Genomic DNA, 24613 nt, shown 5'->3' with positions numbered 1-24613 from the left:
TCCATTGTGGGATCCTGCGCATGGGAGACAGCTCTCCACGAGCTTCTCCAATGTCTTTCCCATGGCTGCAGTTCTTCACAAACTGCTCCAGTGTGGGCTTCCCATGGGGTGACAGCCTGACGTGGGGTCCTCCATGGGCTGCAGGTGGATATCTGCTCTGCCATGGACCTTCATGGGCTGCAGGGGTACAGCCTACTTCACCATGGTCTTCACCACAGGCTACAGGGGAATCTCTGCTCCAGTGCCTGGAGCACCACCTCCCCCTCCTTCTTCACTGGCCTTAGTGTCTGCAGAGTTGTTGCTCTTGCATATTCTCACTCCTCTCTTCCCTGACGGCACTTGTGCAGGGTTTTTTTCCCCCTTCTTAAATATGTTATCTCAGAGGCACTACCACCGTCACTGATGGGCTTGGCCTTTACCAATAGCGGGTCCGAGCTGGCTGGCATTGGCTCTGTCAGACATAGCGAAGCTTCTAATGATGCTTCCCTTATGTTTACCCTAATGATCCAATACAGTCCCTGTTCCCTGGAGTTCCTGTGGGTTCCTTGATTCTCAGGGTTTAAACAAGTACTTCAGTAAATTAACTTGGGCCTTTCAGTGTTTTGTTTGAAAATAACTGACTTCTAGGGGCCTTCCTACCTAGCTCACCCTGCGCTGTGTGCCAGAGTTTGTGTACAGTGTTAGATGAGGAGGAGGCATTTGGAATAGTATCTTTGAAGACCAGCTTGCTGAGAAGGGAGCTTCCTAAAGTAGTTTGTAAAAAGTGCTGTGGTGGCAGGTATAAACAAAGTCCCAGAGAGGAGCATGTTCGCAGCATTTCACTCTGCTGGAAGGAGTTTCGCTTGAGATTCACTATCTTGCAGCTTATGTGTGTAAACCTTCCCTTTTGAAAACCAAGGATAAACTAGAGCAGGAGAAAGCCAGATTGCTTTGGCTTTGGTCAGTGGCTGGCATGCTTGTGTACAACATGGAAGAATAAGCACCTGAGTGGTTTGTGTATAGCCTTTCTACCTTCCAGCAGCCTGATGGTCATGGGGTTAAGGCGGCAGTGCAGGGGCTCTCAGCCTTCATCTGCAGGTTTAGCTCTTTGAGAGCTCCTCTGGGTAATGAGATATGGGTTTGAACCACTGAGAACAAAGATGAATCAGCTTAGTTTTTGCTCAAGTTGTTGACATTTGGTAAAAGGAGCAACCTTGCTTCTTGAAATGGCAGCTGTGCTTGTGTTGAACCCCATCTGTCATCTGAGAATGTGTTAGTTTCTCCGAACTTGTGAAGACCGAGTTTCCTCTGCATACATCAGTTATGTCCACAGGCAGCCGCAAAACTTAATACTGACAAAAATTAGATGGCTCCAGTGCTTGGTTACATGCATATACGCTGCTTACTTAGCAATTAAGGGTAAATCTTCCATAGTATCAAGAAGATGCTTAGAGAAGCACCTGCTTTGGAATGTAAAATTATTTCTTGGCACTCTGCAGGTTTATTTTTCCTTGCGAGACCATATGCACGTGTGCATGTGCGTGAGGTTGTGTGTTCCATGTCAGTTGGGCAATATCTGTGGTGTGTTATGAAGTGTTGGTGTTGGCTTGGGGCTGCGGTTGAAAATGGGGTTATAGAGGATATGGAAGAAAGGAGAACCCCATTGGCTCGTTCCCTGTCCATCCCGGCACCTTCAAGGGCACTTGTGAGCGGAGTGCTCCTGCCCTGCCTTCTTGAGCACTATGGTGAAGAGACCTTCCTGGACTACTTCTCTGGCTCTGTTGCTGTCTCTTCAGTGGTTTGAGACTCTGAAAGGTCTGGTTGTCCCCTCAGGCTGTTACATGCTTCTTTGGGTGTGTCAGGAAGATCCAAAGTGAGAAAGAGACCTCTTTCCTGCTTGTTTGAACATAGCTTTCCTCTTGAAAGAGCTTAAGGCATCACCAGGTGGAGTACTAGTGCTCTCATTAAGGCTCCAGATTAGCACATGAAAATGGATTGTTCGTTCTGAAAGCAGCTGTAATGCTGACTGCTGACAAAGAAACCTGACATGTTGGCCGTTCTCAAGTGTCACGTGTACTTGTATCAGCTCTAAAAGGCCAGAGGTCTTTCACATAAAGCATGAGTTTGAATTAATTTCCTTTATTTGAATATATGCAGGAACTTGGTTTGAGAAATAGTGTGAGCAAATAATTGGCTGGGAAACTAAAGAGTTGATGGCTTGTCTGTCCCTTTGCCCTAGTGACCCAGAGTGGCTAGCGTAGGTTAATGAGTTTTACCTTTGGACTTTGCTTCTGTACAGTACTACTGAAACATAGACTTTTAAAATGCTTGGGTTTTTACACAGCTTTGCTGAATCAGGGCCATTGTGTTCTTACTGTAGAAGCTCTACTTTTCATTTATCATTTTCATTTGTCTTTTTGGAGAGTGAGGATGGGGCTTTTTATGGTTACACACAGAGTGACCATAAAAAGGACTAGGACTATGTTGAGTTAAATAATGAGCCATGCAGTCCCCTTCCTTTTGAGTGGGCTACAAGAATCCGAAGTCTTTACTTAGTCCACTACTGTGGACTGGGACCTCTTTCAGCCTACTCCTAGAAGTTTTTGATCCAAATGTTCTAGGTAGCAGGATCTCAGGAAAGCTCTACTGAGAATAGGGACTACACGTGAAATAAAGGGCTTTAAGAAGAATATTACGTTTTACTGTTCCCAAACAATCTCTGTATTTCTGAGAGAAAGCTTCTGAAGCAGGATTGGCATTCTATACCATACATAGAAGCACAAACCTAGTCCAGGCTGTGGCATTACTTGTAGTCTGAGAAGAAAAAGGGCTTAAATTTCACAATAATAACTACTGTTTTCAGCCTTAAGTCTGTAATCATGTAACTCATATATCTGTATCACATACATACACACACACACACGTGTGTTTTGAGGTGACTGGTCACACTTAATTGGGGTTCTGAACTTAAGGAATTAGGTCCATTGATACCATAGATAAGTCACCTGGGTTAACGAGTAGGACCCTTTCATAATGCCATTTGTTGATTTTAATGAGAGGACAGCTTATTGTACTTCTCTAATTTTGGTGTTAAAAGGAAAGTAGAATAACAAGGAGCATTATACTGTTCACTTCCCACTTTCATTTCTCCAGAAAGGGAATTCACTGACCATAGAAGGGAACAAAAAGGATTAAAATAATTATGATTGAGTAATCTGAGATATTAAACTTTATATATTATGTTGTCTTCTGTGCATATTTTATGTTAAATGAAGCCTATTAGATAGAGGAGGAGACAGGCTGAGATCAGGACTGAAGCGTGTAGGAGGAGGGACAGAAAGAGCTGGATGTGCTGTGGGGGAGGATATGAGTACACTGCTTTTAATCACAAATGAACAAAAACTAGCTGAGCTGCAAGTAGAGTTGTCCAGAAGCTGGGGAGAAGGACTCCAGAAACCCAGCCTCTGACAGAGGGAACCTGCATGAACACCCAGCACAGGCTGCTTCGCTGCCCTGTGGGTGGATTGGGCTCCCTAGTCCTGTGGTTGCCTGACCCCTGGGATTTGCTTGCCTGTTGGAAGGAAAAGAGGAATTTGGCAGTTTTGTCCCTCTGCACTACTTTATCTTGGTGCATTTTGAGCTAATTGTTATCAGTAACAGGCATCTAAAAGGGTTGGGGAGAGAGGAACGCAAACGAGCATATGTTTCAGTGGTCTAGGAAGCAGCATAGGCACCGGGGATCTGTATTAACAGATGATGCTGGAAACAATATTTCAGCAGCCCATGAGGCATTCAGGTATACTCATCTGATGGGTGCTTCAGTCTTCACAATGTAGTTTTGGATACTACTTATTTGAAAGCCACTTTCTGTCTACTTGAAGTGAAAGACTAATGGTCCTCTCCTCATATGTACTTAACTATCGTGTCTCTGTAGAACAAAAGAAAAGTTGCAGAATCTTTCCAAACTAAACGTTCTCTGTCAAAGCAAATCTTCCATAGGTGCAAAGTTTGAGTTCTACAAAGATAACAGCCTTTTCTTTTGGTAAAGGTTGAAAATTGTTGGAAACTATATGATACAGTTTTCAGAATTCCTATCCTCTAATTCACTGTATGATGTTTTGAACTTTGTGATGTGGCCTGTTCTGTGCTAAGTCTTATTTGAGATGGAGCCCTTCAGAATAAGGGGAATTTGCCTTTGCAGAAAAAAATCTGCTTTATTTAAACTACTGTTTGTGCAAAACTGCTTTCAGTTACTGAACGGCAAAACTAAGAGGCTTGTTGAAGTTATTTGTTCATTATGGAAGCTAAAAGAAAATCTGCTCAGTATTACTTTGTTTTGGGTTTTATTTTTTTTTTTTCAGTAACGGTACAAAACTATGCAGTGAGTAAGGACTTAATGTGATCCAGTTATTATTTAAAGTGAAGTCAAATGTATATATTTCTTTTCTAGTGGCTGGTGGGAAGCATTACAAAAGTCTTCTACTGGCTAGTGAATGAGATTTGTAGCATAGATAGGTGTTGGATGTCACTTGCAGTATTTGGCTTTAATGCTTTACCCCGCTGTTCCTTCTCCATCTCCTGTGTAAGGCTGCCTTTTGGAAAGCTTGTGGTTGTTCAGTTCTGTGTATTCTACATGCTTGCTTTTGAACATAAAGAGTAAGAATTACATACATTTTGATAGATGCATACAAGACTTCAGGAACTAACTTAGATGAATGAAATTAAGGTCTGTTTTCATTCTGATTCGTTGTCTGTATGAAGCTTTAGTGAATTAGGGGGTTAGATGGACTTTGTATCTTCAGTTAATCTACAAGAACTTTTCTGATGTTTCCTGCATTAAAAGGAGCTGTGAGAAGAAGCGGATGGGCACTGGGGAAGAGGGAGAATATCAGCACAATCACTGCCATGAGACACTTTGTGGATCTATCTAATCAAAATACCATTTAATGTTCAACCGACTTTTTGTTCCTTCCTTAGTGGCAATATCAACTATTGTAAGTTATTGCAAGTATAGAAATGATTAAAATAAAAAAATTACTCCAGCTGCAAAGAGTACTTAATTCGGGGTTGACATTGTGAGGGAATGTTATGTACGCTTAGAGATTCTGAAAAAAGCAATAAGAGATGTGAAATTATGTGGAATAAATATAAATTCTTGCTCCCTGATTGTACTAACCTCTCTTCAAAGTCATTAAGTGCCTCGGAAATTTTTCAGCCATACTGTAAGAATAATAAAGAAAAAACCCTACAGTAAATGAGAAGTCATTCACCTTACATGGACAGCTGATAGAATAAACACAAGAACTTGTAACAAAGGTGATGTAAGACAAGGTATTTACTTAATGCTTGGACGCCCCTTTGTGAGCTGCAGCCTTGAATCACAAAAGAGTTGAGGTTGGAAGGGACTTCTGGAGCCATCTGGTGTAACCTCCTGCTCAGTGCAGTGCTGATTTCAGCACTACATCATCTTCCTCAGGACCTTGTCCAGTCAGTTGTGAATATACCCAAGGACAGAGTTAACCACAGCCTCTCTAGGCTATGTGGTCCAGGATTTATCTGCTACCACTCTGATTTTTATTTTTTTCCTCCCCTTTCATCCATTTGGAATTTACCTTGCAGCAGCTTGCTGCTTTGCCTCTTGTTTTTTCTGTTTGCATGTCTCAGAATGGTCATCCAGGCTAAATGAAACCACCTCTCTCAGTGTCCCCACGTGTATGTCATAGACCTCAGCACCCAGCCATCACAGTGGTCATCCACTGGACTTCTTCCGGTTTTTGACCTATCTTGTTTTCAGTCTAGGGGCCCCAAACTTGATACACATGTAATGTCATGGGTACCGGGTAGAGCATTGAATCACTTTTTCCTCTTGATCTTGCCAATACAACCCAGTCCTTGTTTAATCTTTATCGCTGTAGGGTCTTACTGCTGACTCAGGTTCAGCTTTTTGCTTAGGGTGATATTTCATGTATTCATTCAATTTTTTATTTGTGTGGTAATGGTACTTCAGATCAATGAAGAAATCTGCTTTCAGACTCTGGGAACAGAATTTCAGGTTATTCTGATAACATTGGGGTAACTGGAAATTTTGCCAGCTAGAAAAGAACAATTTTGTATTGCTGGTTGACTCTATTAGTTTGAACTTGGAGCCAAATGTTGCTTTTGTCTGAGAGTCTTAAATTGCTGAAACTCCTGTTTCTGAGATTTCCGCAGCATTAGCGTGGTAGGCCGGCATTGCGCATCATCCATGCGCACAGTACTTCTTGGATTGCTACAACCAGTCCTAACTGCTAAACATGGAGGATTGTCTGATTTATCTTTTTATGTCTTTGACACTTCAGTGCAGGCAGCTCTGCTTTGTTCTCCTCTGAAATGAGGACTAAGAAAAAAAAAAAGTAAATACAGAACTTTGTAGTCTTGATAAGTAGTTTACCAAACCCTGCTCCCCCCCCCAAACCTAAAGGGAGGTTTCCAAGTTACCCTATTGCAAGGTATTGGGTATCCTGTACTGCTAACTTGTATTGTATTACTGTCTCCCTCAACTAGGAATCTTTTTTCCAATCTGCAGGTATCTGTTGCATTGTAAAGTATATTGGTTCTTGGTTCTTATTGAACATACTGGAGTGTAAGTGGCTGGAAAATTTTGTTTATAAAATGTGATAAGGATTTATAAAACATGATTTGTCATTAGTTACCTCTTATGTAGGTAGGTCAACTTCGAGGCTGACTGGCTTTACTTCTGCTGGATTTGTTTATCCATAAACCAAGCGTTGTTCTTCCTTTGCCTTGACCTTTGTCATTCTCTGTGGGACATTCTCTGTGGGATAAAATTCTGCAAACCTTGCTTTTGTATGTGATTTTGGAATCTTATTGAAAGCATAACTTTTGACTTGTTGATGAGGTTTTTTCACCATAGCCAAAATACTTGGACTTTTTTGATGACATTTTGTTCTCGTTTTGGTTCGTTCTTCTGTTGCTTTCTTTTTTGGTTTGGTTGTGTGGTTGTTTTTGTTTGTTTGGTTTGTTTTTAATAGAAAAGTATAGGTTGATGGAGAGGTGATCTGGGGTTGGGAGGGGGGAATGCAAGAACTGACAATCACTGCATCTAGTGAATTATTTCTAGAAACCAATGTTACCTGGTTGTGAGTACCAGCCATTGGCTATCATCTGTGGAAAGCATAGATTTAGGGCTTCTCAGGAGATTTCTGGTAGGGCTTCTGACAAGAATTTCTTATTTCCTTTAGCTGCCTAGTCATTATGATCTGTGTGTCAGGGTCTTGTTCATTCACTAATCAGGTAACTGCAATTGCTGTGATACAATCCTTTGCTGATATTTGAGGGTTTATTTTCTGTGTCTCTGGAAATTATTTAGGTGTCCAGAGTGCGAATTTGGAACATCTAGAGGTGGGAATCTTTCTTCTCTTTATTGAGTGTAAGTTGTGAAGGGTGTGGTTAGTACAGAACACAAAAGGTCATTGAAGGTTGAGAAAAAAAACAAATGCTGTTGCACTTTTTACCTGAATTCCATAATGATGTGAGAATGTTTCCTAAATAGGGTTAATTTAATTTCTGCCATGCCAGGTAAGATGGCTGGACACTTTTGCTCACAATGCAGCAAATATTTAATACAATTTCTCCAATTTATCTTTTTTTCTTTTTGCTTAATAGATGCTGTACATTACTTAAAACATCCTGTTTCAATGTAAGTTTCTGGATGCCTTGTGGAGCAATGTCTGTGGAGACATCTCTTACACTGTGCTTATTTACCAGACATATGAGTTTACCTAGCTTTTATGATTAATATCTGCTTACTGTCAAACTCGTTATCTAAAAGTCCATTATACACTCCAGTATGACTGCCTTTGTGTAGGCTGAGGGGCTCAAGACCTCCACACGTGCTCTCTCCACACGTAGTTTAGAGTTATCAGGAAAATTCAGGATCTTCCTCCAGAAGCAGCTAAAATGAACTTTGACTTGCCTCTGTTTCTTTCCTGCTTCTTAAGAATACGTGCAAGTCTGATAATAATTTGAAATTGTTTTTCAAGATAATTTTGTTCTACAAAATCTGAACCTTTTGAACTTTCTCCACTGTCCTTATTTTTCATCTGCTCTACTCACAAGACTGGTAAGTCCTTCCAGTTGTTAATTCACATGACTATTCCAATTGTTTTATCTTCTGAAAATAACCTTCTTAATTTCAATTAGTCTTTCAATTTCAATGTGAGCATGCGTCTTGAGAGCATGTTGTATGTGTTTTTAACACTCATAAAAATTTACTTACAATTGCAAATTAATTTTGGATAAATGCAGGTAAAACATTGCATCAGTCTGTGCATGAGTTGGGTCAGTTTCTAGTTAATTCTCATGCTTGTTTCTTTACAACAACAGTCTTTTAAAAAGTAAGAAACCCGTTTATTTGCAAATATAACTTCTACGCTAGGTCAGTGTTAAAGTAGTCTACCACTGAGCAGTGTATGCCATCTCACTTCTGTTTTACTCACAACTATCATTCCATGCTGCATGCCGGTAGTTCACATACTGTGGTCTTTCGAACTTTGTCTAAGGAGCCATGTCAAAATAGTAATGTCAAAATAGTAATATCAAAATAGTTAAAAATAATCAATTTCAGATTTTCTGGAGAACCCAAGTACTCTTTATCATGAAACCCCTTAAGTCCTAAGCTCCTGTACCATTTTATTTCAGGCAACTGGTGTATCTTGGGAGGTTTTGGGGGAAAAAAATTGCTGTGCGTTGCCTGGAAGTCCAGGTGTAGGGGCTGTGTGTGCACCAACAGGCATTGGTGGGTGTATGCGTGTCCGCCTTGCTCGACTCCACCCTCTGACAGCTAAGGTGTTGGAGCTCATCCTTTTCTCCTGTTGTTGGAGTGACAAGTGCCAGAGAAACAATTCCTTGACTCTGGTGGTACTGAACTTGAAGTATCTCAAGGGGCACAGTGTTGAGCCTGCCTGGCTAGAGGAGACTTGGAGACTTTTCAAGAAGGAGGTCTACAGCTGACTTTTAAGTTCTGAACTAAATTGGCAACAGAAACCATGGCAGCACTGTCTGTGCTCCTTTTAGGGACAGGTCTGAACTGAGGGGAGAGATAGGGAGGGATGACCTTTGTGAGAGGTGACTTCACGTAAGTGGCTAACCTTGCCTGGGACAAGCCACAGCTGAAATGTGGCAGAAGTGAATACTTGAATGCTTGTGGAGCAGTGGTATGAACTCATCACAGGGCAGTAGTTGCTGGCAGTTTTCTTACAGACTTCCTGTATTTTCAGAAAAAAAAAAATTAGACTGAACTAGATAAACTTTCTGCTTCAGTGGTGATGCGGGTCTTTATTTAAAAGCATAAGCAGGAAAAAGCTGTAATATGTGCTATATGGATAGATTTGGCTTGATTACTTGTGGCTGATGTGGTTCTTATATTTTTATTTTTTTACTGGATTAAGGCTTCAATCTGACCGTGACAGCACACAAGGCTATGTAAGTACTGGCAATACATGAATGTGCAGTATGTATGTATGGCAACTATTCAGTAAGTTTGTCTTAGCAGTGATTATAGAATCAAAATGAAGTGGTTCTTAAGTTTTATTAAAAAAAAAAAAAAAACACAAAAACATTTTCCTGACACTGTTGAACTTGTCTATTAGTATTAACTTCCTCTCGCCACACAAAAGGCAGTTGGGCAGATCAGTATGCAATAATAGTGCATTGTGTGCATGTTAAGCAAAAAGTTGTTCAATCTCTCTCCTGTATCAAAGGATGCTATTTGTATGTATGTAGACATTAACTCTGGAGTTAGAGACAACTTCTCTTCAGGCAGGTAATTCCTCTCCTCAGCTCAATCAAAATAACAAGGTTAAACAGCTGTTTAGTGCCAAATTTTGGGTTTAGAGGACTGTGAAAAAGTAATTTTCCATTTGAAACATGATCTCAATTTAACTTCTGTGCTTCGTTTTCCTAAAATAAGCAGCTGCAGCTGCTTAGTGTAAAACAGTTAACATGTTCAATAGGAATGCAAATGTAACCCATGACACTTCTTAATGGCTCCCCGCTAATGATACTGCAGACATGATGTATCACGTCAGATATGCCTGTTAATATCTCTGTTGTAAATGAGCATGATGTGCTCTAATGGTTGTGAAGAGGACAATGAGACTGAGATAATGATCAGCATGTGATCTTTTCTTTCCAGGCATGTCAACCCTTTTTACATTCAAGATCTCAAATTAATTTTTATCTCTTAAAACACTTGTAATTAAACTTTGAGATCTTTTACCCTAAGATTTCTTAGCTCGTTTTTTGAGTGAAAATCTGATTGTGTTTCTCTCAAATAGAGAATTTTTGCTCCTTAACATCTATTTTCCATTAGGTAGAATCTTCTTAAGTTACCTTTAGAGTGGATTTTTTTTTGTGAATTATATTTGCTCAAAAGTGAGACTGCTTAGTACTTTTTTTGAAAATCCTAGGGTGTTGTGTAAGCATGGGAGGAAAGGAATTTCTTTTTCATGCTGTGGCAGCAGAAAAATGAAAGCTTTCGCTATGAATTATTTGCTGTGATATATATATATCTTTATATGGCAGAAATCATTACTTCTTTCTAAGGGAGTTGCAAATTTCAAGGGTCTGTTTTCAGTCCAGAAGTCTCAAGTAGTGGCTTTATCGGGGCCCTGGGGTGTTGTCCTGACTTACTGCAAAGCTCTGCAGAAATCGGACCAGAGGACATTCCATAGTATTTTTTTTTTCCTTAAGTTTTCTAAAATTAGGTGCAAATGGAGCAGCATCTCTTCTCCTCCCATACCATCCCACTGTCATGTGATTTACCTTGGGCTTGTTCCTGTCTGGGGCAGATCAGGGTTTAGCAATGTTATGCATCCTCACTCAAAGCAAGACTGGGTTGTAGTTTGCGGTTCTACATCTGATTGCGCCAATTTCCGGCTTTTGATAACGCTATACCTTTTGGGAGTTTTGAAACTTTTTGGAGTGTGTAAAGAGTGTGGACATCAGCAAAGCAGCAGAACACAGGCATAGACAGAGAGCAGGGAAAAAAAGGAAAAGGAGAGTAAGTCGCGTGTATAGAATTGAGATTGTATATCGAGCATGCCTAGTGCTTTCAGATCAATTTTTTTTTTTTTTAATTTAAAAAAAGGTAAACTAGAAATCCCTGCCATAGTGTTAAGAGAGAAAGAGATGCCTGGTGCCCTTGAACGTACAATGGAAATCATGCAGACAGAGCAGAGCAAGTGCTGTGCCATCTGCTAGGTAATCTGTAGAACAGATTACTTATTGTGATGCTCCCTCTAAAGGGAAAACAGTTAGGGTTGCAGAATTGAATGAAAGCAAGCATGTGAGATTGACTTTTCAGGTTTAGTTCATCCTACGCAGGGACTTGCAGCAGAGGGCTGTTATACTTTATCATTCCAGTTCATCTTTATTTTCCTCTGAGGGTAAAGACCCACTGCTGCTCTTAAAATCCCTCAGAGATTTGTGGGATTGTTGCTTGTATATACCTGTGCTAGCCACCTCTAATGAGGATAGATAGGGAGAGAAAATTGCCTGTTAGTCCTTTAATTTTCATGTTATTGCAGTGCTAATGAACTGTGGTGAAAGCCTTGTACTTGCAAAAGAGGATTTGAATGTGCAGAGAACTGTGACACAGGTGTGCCTCCTTGTGGGGGTCTTTCAGGTGTCCCTGATGCTAGAAGTTCTTGTTTTCTCTAAAGTCTTTACGTATGTAAAGTAGTAGTATGGAATTTAGTGTGCTTGCTTCTGAAGTAGTAACAACCTGAAACAAAACCTTTTGCAAGAACAGCCAGCCTGTCTTGCATTATGTATCCTATTTACCTGCAGTGGTTTCTGTGATGTTATTCCTGTTATGTTTCCCTTTTTATTCTTACATATATTTTAGAAATTGCTTGATATTTCTCAATTTTAAATTAATTAATCACATGTATAAAAAATAATATCATGTCTGTCTCTCTTTACTTTTTATTTCCCTGGTAGCTGTCTCAAACAATCTAGAAATCTGTCATCTCAGGCTGTTTTACATACGTGTTATGAACTTGGGCAAGGGTAAGAAGATAATTACACGTGGAAGCCCAGCAGGGTACTAAATGCGCAAACAGAATGGATTCTTTATGTTGCCATGGTGAAGGAATTACTGGTGAAAAGAAAGCAAATTCAACTGAGATACCTTTCTTGGAAGTTGCTTTTGTGATTGTCTCTTTTTCCCAACACTAGCAGTTGTAGTGGTAGCAGTGTAGTCAGACTTGTTGACTAATGCTCTTGTTAGCTTATAAATCTCTAACTAGCACTACAGCTGTAATGATGAGCTACAGGAGAGCTTTGTAATGCTGAAATGGAGTATGCTAGTTGTAGAGGCAAAGCAAATCTTTGGTTTTGATCCAGTAGTTTACTCATAGAATTATAAGTTCGTGCTTTGAAAATAAGTGGAAAGAGGGAAAACACAGCAGTATGTTTCTGTGTTTTCCATGCTGTTCTTTAGTGTTTTCCCTACAGTTGTTTCCCCTACATCTTTATACTATGTTTTAATTTGTGTGGGGTGGGGTAGTGGAAAGCTGAAAGGGTTTTGTAGAAGTATAGTTACTGCTTAGCTTTGACATCAGTTGTTACTGACTTGTGTGATTTCTGTACCTAAACACCTTGTTCTTATCTTTTAATATGATAATCCATTCCTGGTTTGAGTTTCAAGGTAACTGTACCCTTGTGATATAGACGCATGTGATCATTTGCGTAAATATATGCATATTTAAGGATGGCAGTACACCCTTACATTATAATACATTCCAGCGCATGCTGACGTTTGTGCCTTGATTTGTTTTCCTCGTATTAAACATTTCTCCTGTATTCCAAGCCATATTATCTCTGTTGGTGTATTTATGATATTGTTCATGTTAGCTGATACAGAGTGGCCAGGAAAAACAACTTTTTTATGTCCAGGTTGTTTCTCTTGCACATGTGTATTCAGCCCTTTTAGAATATGAAGTTCAATGTAGTTTTATTTCCCAAACTGTGACACTTTATAAGTAAGAAACAATCTGTACTTGATGTGTCAACCCACTGGGCATTAAGGTAGTAATTGTAAGTAAGAAAAAGCAGTAATGCCAAACTGGAAGCATCTGTGGTATGAACGTGCTATAGCTGCCTGCTGATGGAAGTCACAAAAAAGCTTTTGTCTCAGTGGAATTGGGTTTTTTCTTTTCAATGAGGGAGCAAAAGCCCATAGTCAAGTTACCAAGAAAACTTACCAGAAGGTGTGTAAATAATTGAGCTAACCTGGACATACTTCAATATTTGCTGAACTAGACAGTAAGACAAAAGAAAATCTGTTATTTTAATAATCCAGACATGCTGTGGGTGTGGAATGTCTGTTGTACTTTTGGAGGAGCTGAGTGCTACCAAAAGCATGAAGACTGGTCTGTACTGTATGTCCAGTTTTGGAAAAACATAGTTGTGAGAAGAAGCAAGTCTGGCATACTGCTTTATGATTAAAAGCTAGCAATGTCAATAAAAATAATTTAACTTTCAGTGACTTTGTCTAGGTAAAGCTAGACTGTTACTATAGTGTTTAAGCTGATTAATTTGAGACGTTTCAGAGAGACTTCAGAGTTAATCTGTTTTGATAGCTGCTTTTAAGGTTATTCAGGAAAAATAATCTTTTATGAAAGCAGATCAAATACAGTAAAAGGCTACTATGTCTGCAACTTTTTTGTGATTTTTGGTAGTAGTATATTGTAATAGGTGGGTGGAGAATGTTTATGCAGCAAGAGATATAGTGTCTTAGACTTACTTTGAGAGTGAGCCTAAATTACCTAGAGGGAGGCTAAAAAAGCAGGCTATTTCTAGAAAGTTACAAATGAACTTTTTTTTTTTCCACTGCAAATTCTTATTTAACCAAGTCCATTGCCTAGTGTGGTGATAATAATGCATAATATGTTGATGAGGATGGGAAACGGTGCCTGCCAGCACAACCCCAAGAGGAGTTGGAATATGTGATTGGGAAACATAAGGTTAGCAAATTCTTTTTTTTTTTGTTTATTATAATTAATTGACCTTTTTTCTTAATCAAACTTCTTTTTTTTTTTTTTTTTACTAGGAATTTGTTTACCAGAAAGCAAAATGCAAGATTTGAAAAACAAAATGATGTGGGATGGAAGTTGTTTGGAAAAGTACCTCTCAGAGAAAACTCACAGAAAGATCCAAAGAAAGTACAAAAGGTATTTGTTTAATTTTGTGTTAGGGTTAGTGGTGAATGTAGAAGCCAGTTAAGTTTATGATCTGTGTATATGATTGTGAAGCCTGTTTGTTTGATGAGTTGTGTGCAACTTCATGGACGGTATCAAGGAAGGTTCTTCATTGAATTCTTTCTTTCTACTTCCATTGTAACAGTGTCATTCAAAAGAATATATGTTCTACATGGTCGTTCCATTGAGTACTCCATGAAAACAGATACCACTTCAGTATAAAGCATTTCATGTGAAGATTCAAAGTATATGAATGCATTTTGGTTTTTATAATCAAGCTTCATAGGTATTTTGAAAATCTTTCAATCTGCTTTATCTTGTTCTGGCTTCCACTGATTTGCGGCCTTTGTGTCAGACCCATCCATAACATGCTGTTTGAAGGGAAATTGTGTTCTGCTGGGCCTTGGCTTAGTTGTGTTTAAATACTAATTTAAAATACATAATTTCAAGATTGAATGAATGTGGTAGAGTGCCAGATATTTGTGTTGGAATGCTGGTTTCATCCATTCCTTGTTTTCTGAAGTATTAGCTGTTTGGAGTTGAAATTTTCTCTCTGTGATCCTTGATGAAAATCTGATTACTGACTTGAAATGTCGGAACAATATAATACAGTTAAGTGAATGGAATAATTTTTTTTTTCTTCCTTGTACAGTATAGTTCAAAAGGAGGTGTGTACTGAAATTGTTTATTGAAGTGTTTCCCTGAATAGAGAAAAAGTTTAAAAGCATCAGAAACACCAAACAATTTAGGTTTCTCCTTGTCTTCATTGCAGCTTTAACTGGTTTTGACATTGGGTTTTAGGTGTATATCTATTGCTTATATTTGCCAGTAGTTAGATCCACAATTTGTCAAATTTTAGCAGCTGTTTTTAGGGGCGGGGGATGAAGAGGTTATACAAAAATCTTTTCAGGCCTTCCTTATTGTGCCATAAGAGAGTAAAAAACACAGTGAAAACCCCCTTTCTCCTTCTTTGCATATACCTTCTCAAGCTGTAGCATTATAACATTGTTGAAGACATAACATTTCAGAGGACTGGTCCTACTGCAGATAAATGCAAGCTTTTTGCTAGTGCATCAAATAACTCACCTTCCCAAGGGGGAGAAATCTTGTGAAATCCAGCTATGTCATCAGTAGTTTCTAAGATGCTCTTTCCGTGAGAAGAAAGCATCCTCTTTCAATCTGTCTCACTTGATCTGGGATTTTTGGATTGCATGTAGGCATTTTATGTGTTTGGGGCTTTTGTTGTATTTCATTTGGTTCTCACTTCCTTGTTCAAACTACTGTGGGAGATAGGAAGGTTTACATGGAGAGAGACCATGCAGTTAGTACTTCAAAACCAGCTCCTGTGTGTGAAATGAGAATGCTGATTTGAAGGACTGTGCTGCTTAATTTAGGGTAAAGTGCTTTGGAAATTCAGGTGTGTCACGTGACTGTTCTTAGCTGTAGTTAGGCTGTTAATTGAAGTGAAGTTCAAGCAGCTTTTTAAAGTTGTCACATGCAGAATTAGGTGGTATGGCATCCAACTACTTGTGAGTGTCTGGCAAGATTGCAAGTTTGAAACAGTTGTCTGCAGTGCCTCTTGGATAACAATAACTAATCTTTCCTAATTTATTTGGTACTTTCCTGAAGTTATTTTTGATATGTAGAATTTCTGAGACATGGGTAATGCTGCAGATAACTAACCCAGCCTCCCCAGCACCCAAAAGCACATCTCAATTTAGGTTACCCCTCACCAGTTGCTTTGACAGTGACACAGTAGCACTTGTATTACAGAATTTTTTGCCCACTTAGAGATATGCTTTTAGTCCTTTGATTTGTGCCTAAAGAACTTGCATATGTGTACGTGGAGGAAGTGACAGCATATGGCTATTGGGATCATGCCTGTTGGTCAACACCAGTTCCTTCTTTCTAGAAAAAAGTGTACTAGGCCAGATGAATAAATGCTCTGGGTCTTTTACTGCCTTGGGGTATGTGTTTTATTTCCAAGGCCAGAAGAGTAGGTGCATGAGAGATCCTTATCTCATGTACTGAAGAATTTGGAGGTATGCAATGAAATGTAGGAGTTAGGGAAGACGATGGCTGTGATCAAGGTAAATGGTTAGGGTCCTAGTAAATTATTTCAGTGTCTGCACTTTTTCCCATGGGGTATGAAACAAGGTGCCTAAACTATTTCTTTTGTAGGTGGCTGTTTAATTGTCTGCGCTTTATGTATGCTTTACTTGAAATTTGGCTTGGTTTTAGTTTTCTTTATTTTTCTTTCCAGAAGTGTTGGGGCTTTCCTTAAAGCTCAGTGCAGTTGGAGTTACGCTTGCATTGTATGAAATCCACTACAGACATTAGGTGCCCTGAGAAGCTGGGTGTTTGGGGATTCACAGTTGGTGACTGTTTTGGAGCTTGAGACACCATATCTTAATCACCAGTGTTTCATGACTTGACTGCCACACTGTCTTATGCAAAGAGATGTGGAAAACATCGTGGGACACTCTTACATAAACTTTTCAGTATGGGAGATGGGTCTTGAGGACTGTGGAGGGAGCTGCGAGGCCCTGAACAATGATGGCAACATCATAATTAGTAATTGAACTTTGTCAGCTCTATGTATTGAGTGAAGTGTGTAGAGCACACAGTCTGAATGGAAAATGCCACCTAGACAGAAGGGACTAATTCAAAATCTAAGTATTCTTTTAACATAGCGTTGTGTGTAACTTCCTGTACACTTCAGGAAAACCAAACTGGAGGGAGAAAAGGGAGAGTCAGTTTTTCTGACTTCGTGAGAAATCAGCAAGGTTCAAAACCCTGCTGTCTGTTGATCTCTTGAGCTAACATAGTGATTCGTAGCAGCAGTCACCTGTCACTTCATGCCATGAATTTCTGATTATATTACACAGCTGGGCTTGTGCACACTTGATGAGAAATAGTTAGACAATGCCATGTGCTGCTGGCCAGAGTTACGGGTATTGCTTCCGTCCTGTAGTACACTTTGTTCCTGACTTCATTCATAGGATTCAGTGCTCTGACAGACTTATTTCTAATGTTTTGTGCTGCTGACATGATGAACAAAAGAATTGCGTGTTGGTGTGCCCTTGTAACTAACTTTCCATCACTCTGCCTCTTGGGTGTTCATCTGAATTTGTACTGAAGAGATACTTAGTACCCTGTTAAAGGGTTTCATGCCTATTTGAAGGTGGCAGAAAACTGACAGGCTTCTGCGAGGCTGTTACTTGAGATGCCTCAAGTTTGGGAAAGGGTAGAGATGTAGACTGGGCCTTCCTCTTGAGCTTGACCCTGTCCCTCCTGTTCCAGTTCCTGCCTCTGTTGGTGCTGGTACTTGAAACAGCGCTTGTTTATTGAGCAAGAGACTTTCCATTCCCTGGCTGCTCTGGCTTGACTTACCATTTCTTTTCAAGGAAAAAAAAAACCCCAAATGTATTCATACCATGGAGTCCAGGTCTTCCTGCAAATTGGCTGTTCACAGTAATGTTATTGTCTACGTGGTAAAATACTTATTAGCCCATAGATTGTAGAAGACTCAATCTGCCTGACTACAGAGACTCTCGAGTAGTGTTTCTATTAGCAAAATTCTGGTCTGGGTTAATTCTGAAAGGCAACTTAGAGGAAAGGTGATAAATTCTTCAACGTGATTTTTCCTTGATTGTAGTTTCCTATCTTGGGGGGGGGGGAATCGAGTCGCATGTAATTTGTTTAGACTATCAAAAGTCTTTTGGATTGTCTGAGATGCCACAAAATAGCCTGACTGTAGTAGTAGCTACGGTTATCAATTTCTGTTTGTATCTGTGCGCAAGTTTCACATACCTAGGGAAATCCATCTGACCGTACCTGCTTGGTATGAACCTCTGTGCATAGGAATTAACGTGACTGAACCATCAGCCAATCCTTTCTCAGCTTCTTTTGCTTCTGGACAGACATCAAAGAAATCCTTTGTGCCAGGTCACTAATTAGAGCCCTCTAACTATCCCATTAATTTGGCTTGTAGATTCCTATAGTGAGTTCATTGGTATGTTCATGGTTCCATCTTTTGATACCTTTTTTATTTTTTCCCAGAACGAGATGGACGAAGTTAATTGCAAACTTAGTCTTCTGAAAGATAAGGATGTTAGTGTACACATTTTTTTAAACTTATATGAAGCGAATAATCTTTAAATACATTCATATTTTACATTGTTATGATACTTTCCCTGTAATAATCTCACCTGGGTTTGAAAGAAATTTGCAAGGAGGAATGCAATTGTAAGGCATATGTTTATGTAAAGCCGGGGGGGGTGTGTGTAACTGAACTGTGAAATGGCTAAAGATTGTTCTTAAAAATACCAGTTCTTATTTCCTTCTGGCCTTAATAAATAAACAGTGAAAACTCCAGACCCTCAAACATCAGTTGTGGTTCACAAGTTGAATGTTGTTATACCGCTACAACTGAGGCTGGACAATTTTTAAGGAGCAGTAGCATTTTTTCTGTCTGACCTCCCACCAAAAGAATGGGCACGTAAGTCCCATAAAAACTTCTACCAGCACTCACTTGTTCAACTAGTATATGTAAGACATAGCATCATAATCTATTTTAACAATGTGGGAATTAAAGTCACTCCAGCTAAGTTGGTGTTTGGCCTACTTTTACTGCTGACAATATACCTGAGTATTTCTCTTTCAATAAAGAATCAGTATTGGCATAGGCTAAGGTTGGATTGCTTTGCATCGTCACAAAGAGGTTTTATATACAATTTTTATCGAATTAAATGTTTTAAAGCTTAAAAGTTGTCAGAACAAGTAATCTTGTCTGAGAAGTTGGAAGTACTTTTACAGTGGAGGTTTGCATGATTAATTTTTTTGTATCAGTTATCTTTAGGAATCCTGCTTGAGCAAAACTGGTTATGTCAGTTGCTTTTGTAATTGATGTGTGAAAATGCAGTAAAAGTCAGATGACAGTACTTCACTGAGAGTAATAACCGAAGTTAGATTCTCTTCCCTTCCAGTAGACTGTAGAGCTGATCTAGGCTTTGCAGCCACTCTTTATTTCAGGAACACTTTTCAGGATTGGCAGGAACAACAGATGTAAATCCCATATCTTTGGACTTTCTTTCCTCCATCCCCCAGTGGTTTTCTTAGTGAATGCTCTTGAAAAAGAAATTCCTTTAAAAATTCAAGAAGAGATAATGTTCTCAGCATAACATTTGGTTGTCTCCTCTCACGTGACCAGTATTCACAGAACTTGTTTGCAACTGGCCAGTCAAGATCTTGCATGTTAAGATAATAATGTCTATAGAGGACAGTCGGATTTTAGCTGTATCCTAGAGACACGTTACAGCTGTCTTCTGCAAAGGAGCAGCTTAAATGAAATTACTTTTTATCTATAGTGTATGTCTCTTCTTCTTTTTCTGTGATATGAAAAGCCATTTTTTTTAATCTGTGTAATTTTTTTCCCTTCCAAATATGTTGTGACCCTATGGAGACTGTTCAGTGTAAGTATATGAATTCCAATAAGAGCTCAATGGAATGTCTTCATTTTCTTTGAGTTTTAATACCAGTAAAATTCATCACATATAACACTTGAGGCCTTTCAATATTAAACTTTACCCATAAATTCAGGTCTCAATATTTTATGATCTTATTTGCTGACACTCCATATCAGAATATTTGGAATTTCTAATGGTAATTCCTTAATAATAAAAAGTAGCTATGATTTTTAACCTAGGGATTGTCATCTTCCCAAACTTAGAAGGATTTATGTTCTGAAAGCCATAGTGCACTCTCTTTGGGGGGTGGGAGAGACTTTTTCTTCCTTTTTTTTCCCCCTGATAGGGATAAGGATTCACATAAATGAATTGTTGGGGAGTTGGATTCCAGCCATGAAGCCACCAGTAATGAAAACAGTCTGCCCACCTCAGATGCGTGGAAAACTGCAGGCGTTTAAGTGCAGCTGGGGATAAGAAGTTTATCTGTGCGAGGCCTCGGGAGCAGACTGCAGGCGTGCAGGTGGAGTGGCAGCATAAGAGCTCATAGCCAGGCTTTTCAGTACACCTTGCTTGTTCTGCCCTTCCCACCACAACAGAGTCATTTGAGTAAGATTGTTCAGCCTTGATGTGATCACATTAACACAATATTGCTTCTATCATACAAGGTGCCAGCAGAGTGTACCCACCCCCTCCTACCAAACTGTTTTGATTTTTTTTTTTTTCCAAGTATTCCAGTATTTATTTCTTTCAAGGAGATGGGGGAGATGGAAAAGTGTCTGTCTTTTTTGTTATCAATGATAAAATTTCCTAACTGGGCTGTCGTCTGCTGGAGACACAACAGGCTTTCTTTTTTTATTTTTTCCACTAACAGGAAATAAATCAACATGATGTACCAGTTACGTTTTTCTGTAATAATTAGATCATGACTATATGTGGGATCAACATTCTAGTCAATTAAAATTAATTGTACTTATGAGGCTTACTCTGCAGCAAATGATAAAGTGAAAATGAGCTCTTGAAACAGCTAAATACATTCCTTGGCTCATAGATGATGCTTTTTTATGGGATGGATAGTTAAGCTTATAACAGTACTTGAGGGAAGATTTGCAAGTTGATTTGGGTCAGTTATCATTCAAGTTGATCTTCACTTGATTTTTCTTTTTTTTTTTTTTTTTAAAAAAAAAAGCTATAATCCTTGTTGATTAATAAAATCACTTTATTTAAAGCCCATTTTTTGGCTTGGACCTATTAGGTGGAAAAGAGTTGCAGAGCAACAGCACCCAGGGAGAAACACTGAAAGAGGTTACTACAACCCATGCTTTAGGCAGACAGTGATAAGAGCTGCTGTTGAGAGCAGTGTGTTTTATCCAGGAAAAAAAACCAACCCAGACAACAGTCCCCTGACTGCTGATGTGTGGAGGTTCTCGTGGAGGTTCTCGTGCAGCTCTGTGTGCTGCACTCCAGATGGAAGCTGTGCGGCGTGGCTAGCTGCCACCATGTGTTCCACTTCCTCTTGCCCTCTGCTGATGGGTGGCAGTTGTCTAAAAATACTGTGCTTTTCTAAGCATTTGTCTCTACCGTGTGTTATGCTGTATTCAGATGGACTGTTCAGGGCCTTTTGAAGAGGAAGTGGCTGGTTCAAGCTGGCTGCTGATTCTGGCAGAAGCTAGATCTACAATTTTGGATAAAGTATTGTCTTCTGCTTATACTGAGTTTCTCTTTGGATAGATCACTCAATAAATCATTTTGACTAAGGCTATAGTTTGTAATGGCAGGGTGGGTGTTTGCATGTAGACTTCATTCACGCTTTGAAGTGTTCTAGGCTATAAACTGTCTAGTGCATTTTTTTCTGTTCTGCAGTAGAATTCTGAGGGTGTAAACGATTCACTTCCTGTGTTCTCCTCTGGGTTCATTTCTACTAGTCAGCCTTCAGAAAGGCAGGATTTAGATCTGTCATGGTGTGCCTGAGTTCCTTTTTTTAAGAACAAAGAAGCAAAAGTGCAGTTGCAGTGCAAGAAGGCATACTTACTGTGGTTAGTCTAAACCTAACCTATGCTTAATCTTGTTGCAATGGCTAGAAATAAAGGTTTAACTCTAATTTTCCCACTTAAGAATTATAAGCTGAAACTTGCAAGTTGCCTTAAAATACTGCTATTTCATATCTTTCCTTCTGATCCAAATAAAAATATTTTTATTTTATTGTAATCATATGTAAAGGGCATCTAATTTGGGGGAAAGTAAATAAAAATAAGTAAAGAAAGGAAACCTGTTTTGTCACTGATGGAGTCCTAAAATATATTTTTTTTTTCCCCCAAGAAGAAGAAATGTACTAAATAGATTGTTCACCAATTCCAGTAGGTTGTAGAGTAATACAAAGAGTGTGTTGCCCTTGTCCTGACTTGAAAATTACCTTCCTGAAACAAATCTACTATCATATTTAAACAAATAAAGCAAGAGTAATAGCTTCTATCCACAGTAAATGAAAAGGTAATTAAATACTATGGCAGAAGAATTGTTCCTGAGTATTTTAATAATAAAAGAATGTAATATGACACACCCAGATATCATAATCTAGCAGAGTCTAGCTGCCAAAGTGCTGCTTTTGATGCTCTTGGAACTTCTTCCCTTATGTTATGTACACGTGAAAGCACAGAATACGTTACAAGTATTAGGCTAATAGAAAATGATAAGCATTGAGTATAACTTCCAACAGTTATGACAAGCTACAAAGAGTTTTTTTGAAAGGAAGTGAGAGGGTTTCCCCCCCCCTCCTCCTTTGCCAATTTTAAAGCTTTTGTTTTAGTTTTATCACTGTCTAAAACTCCTCATGTATTGTCTTGATCAAAAGCCGGAGGGATCTTAAATAGGTGTAACAGGCGGTGTTTAAGGGTGGGTATCTCCTTTCTGAAACGAAAATACTAAATAGATAAAAGTATAAGCTTTTTTTTAACTTGTTACTGCAGTACAAATGTCAGCTGCTAGTCTCTACTGAAGGGTCTGTTTCAATGCTAGTGGTATGTTTTAGGGGGAAATGCAGTAAGTTTTGAAGTTGTCCAGTGAGATCTTAAAGTTTGTCTGTCATAATTGGAAGTCACTTTGTAGCCCAAGTTGATGCCTAGCATTAGACAGAATATAAATGCACATGGCACAAAATTATTTTTAAATGCAGGAAGCCACAAATTCATGGAAAATGCTTGACTTTTGAGGATGAAGTACACAGCCCTTCCTACTCCCAAAATTTCAAGGCTAGGGAAGAAAACTTTTTAGAAGACCTGATACGTTGGTGGAAGTTTGTTCTCATTTGCTGTTAAATGAGAATCCAACATGTAGCTGGCATTTGTGTGTCTGTTAATGCTTATAGATAGATACTGAAACACCTACGTCTTTGTGTAGTCAGTAAGTTTTTTTCAGTGTGGTAACCTTCCACTGTGCGTTCTGATAGAAATACACAGGAGGCTTTTGGATTTTTTTTCTTCTCCCCATGGGTTTTGGAATGAAAATAGAAGTCTGTAGAGATCAAGCTTGGAAATACTGGCGTATATGTTTAAATGTCGCATCGCGCAAACACTTGGCAAAACATTGCAGTGAAGCAAAACTGGAGACAAATCCTTAAAGGCAGGTGTGTTAGCCTCTAAATATTGTTGTAGAACTGCCTATCCTAAGAGACTGGAGCTTGCATTGCTAAAATGTAAAATGAATTGAGAAGGCTTCGCTAGACTTCAGTATGTTAATTTTGTGTTAAACAGAAGCGAGCTTCCAAGAAACCCGACCCAAAGGTTTTCTTTGTCTGTGTTCCAGTTTATACATCTCAAACTTCATCTAAAATTAAAGAACTGGGGGGAGGTGAAGGGTTTGAAAGGCTAACTCTTACTGTGCTCACTAGCAACAACAAAGTAAGCTGATGTTCTTTGGCTCTGCAAATTGAATGGAGTGTGTGTGTTACTAGAAACCCTAAGTATCCAGATGTAAGGATTTTAAAAAGCCAGACTGGTACTTTTTCCTTAAGTGTCTTTCTGAAGAAAGACGGGAAAAACATTTCTTCAAATTTTACGTTCTCATTCTCCCTCTCTCTGTGAAGACACCTGATCTCATTTTTTGACATGATTTTATTACACATTTTTTGTGCCTGTTAGTTATTTCCATGTAAAAATTTTCCTTTGCTCTATTGAGAAGTTGTCTCTTTAGCATGACAAAGTTCAGTGGAAACAATTTCATGAATATTAATGCTTGGAAATAGCCATCGCTTTAAGCTAGACTCTGAAGGTATGTTGCCTTCCTTCATATATTTTATTTATATTTGTGTTAAAAAGCTATAATCTCTTCTCCTGAGGACTGAACATTAAGTTGTAAAGGAGATTATATTGAGGCAAATTTAAATGTTGATACAATTTTTTGTAAAATTAAACAGAATGCACAAGAGGCTGCCAGTCCGAACAGATGATGAGAGATAATATGGAGCACAGCATCAGTAGGAATACAAAAGGAGCTTTTATTAGACATATAAGAAATTGGCACCAGTGACTGCTTCAGGGGTAATTTCAAGGATCAGAGAAGCAAACATGGATATAGAAAACAACTCAAAAAGGCTTTAGTGTAATGACAGAAAAGCAAGGTGATAATTGCTAAGGGAAGACAAGTATCAAAATTGAAAAGGTCAGAGATCCTTAGAGATGCACAAATTTTGATGAGGAAGCAGAATAGAAATCAGTAGAGGGATTTCAAAAGAGGGGGGAAGTGGAATATGGTTAAAAGTATCAGGTGAAGTACCTTTTCTCACACTAGTTTCCTGTACATACTGAAGTCATGTAGCTAAATACAAGCCTGCACATCCTTACCTACATAGACAGCTGTTTGCAAACTAAAATAGTAACTGTGTGCTGTGGTGGGTATCTGAACAGCAGC

At 39.0% G+C, this 24613-nt stretch overlaps 1 protein-coding gene across 1 annotated transcript in view; it reads left to right on the top strand.

Moving 5' to 3' along the window:
* The window catches only part of TBC1D14 (TBC1 domain family, member 14), a 76754-nt gene that overhangs the window by 14806 nt on the left and 37335 nt on the right, over nucleotides 1-24613 (top strand). The window contains exon 3 of the mRNA XM_009890553.1: nucleotides 14096-14216. Within this exon, the coding sequence (XP_009888855.1) occupies nucleotides 14096-14216 (121 nt within the window). The remainder of the gene's footprint in view (nucleotides 1-14095; nucleotides 14217-24613) is intronic.

The sequence above is a fragment of the Charadrius vociferus genome, unplaced genomic scaffold (assembly GCF_000708025.1).
Source record: "Charadrius vociferus isolate BGI_N301 unplaced genomic scaffold, ASM70802v2 scaffold88, whole genome shotgun sequence".
NCBI classification, from domain to species: domain Eukaryota; kingdom Metazoa; phylum Chordata; class Aves; order Charadriiformes; family Charadriidae; genus Charadrius; species Charadrius vociferus.
This window is presented reverse-complemented; position numbering and strand designations above follow the sequence as displayed.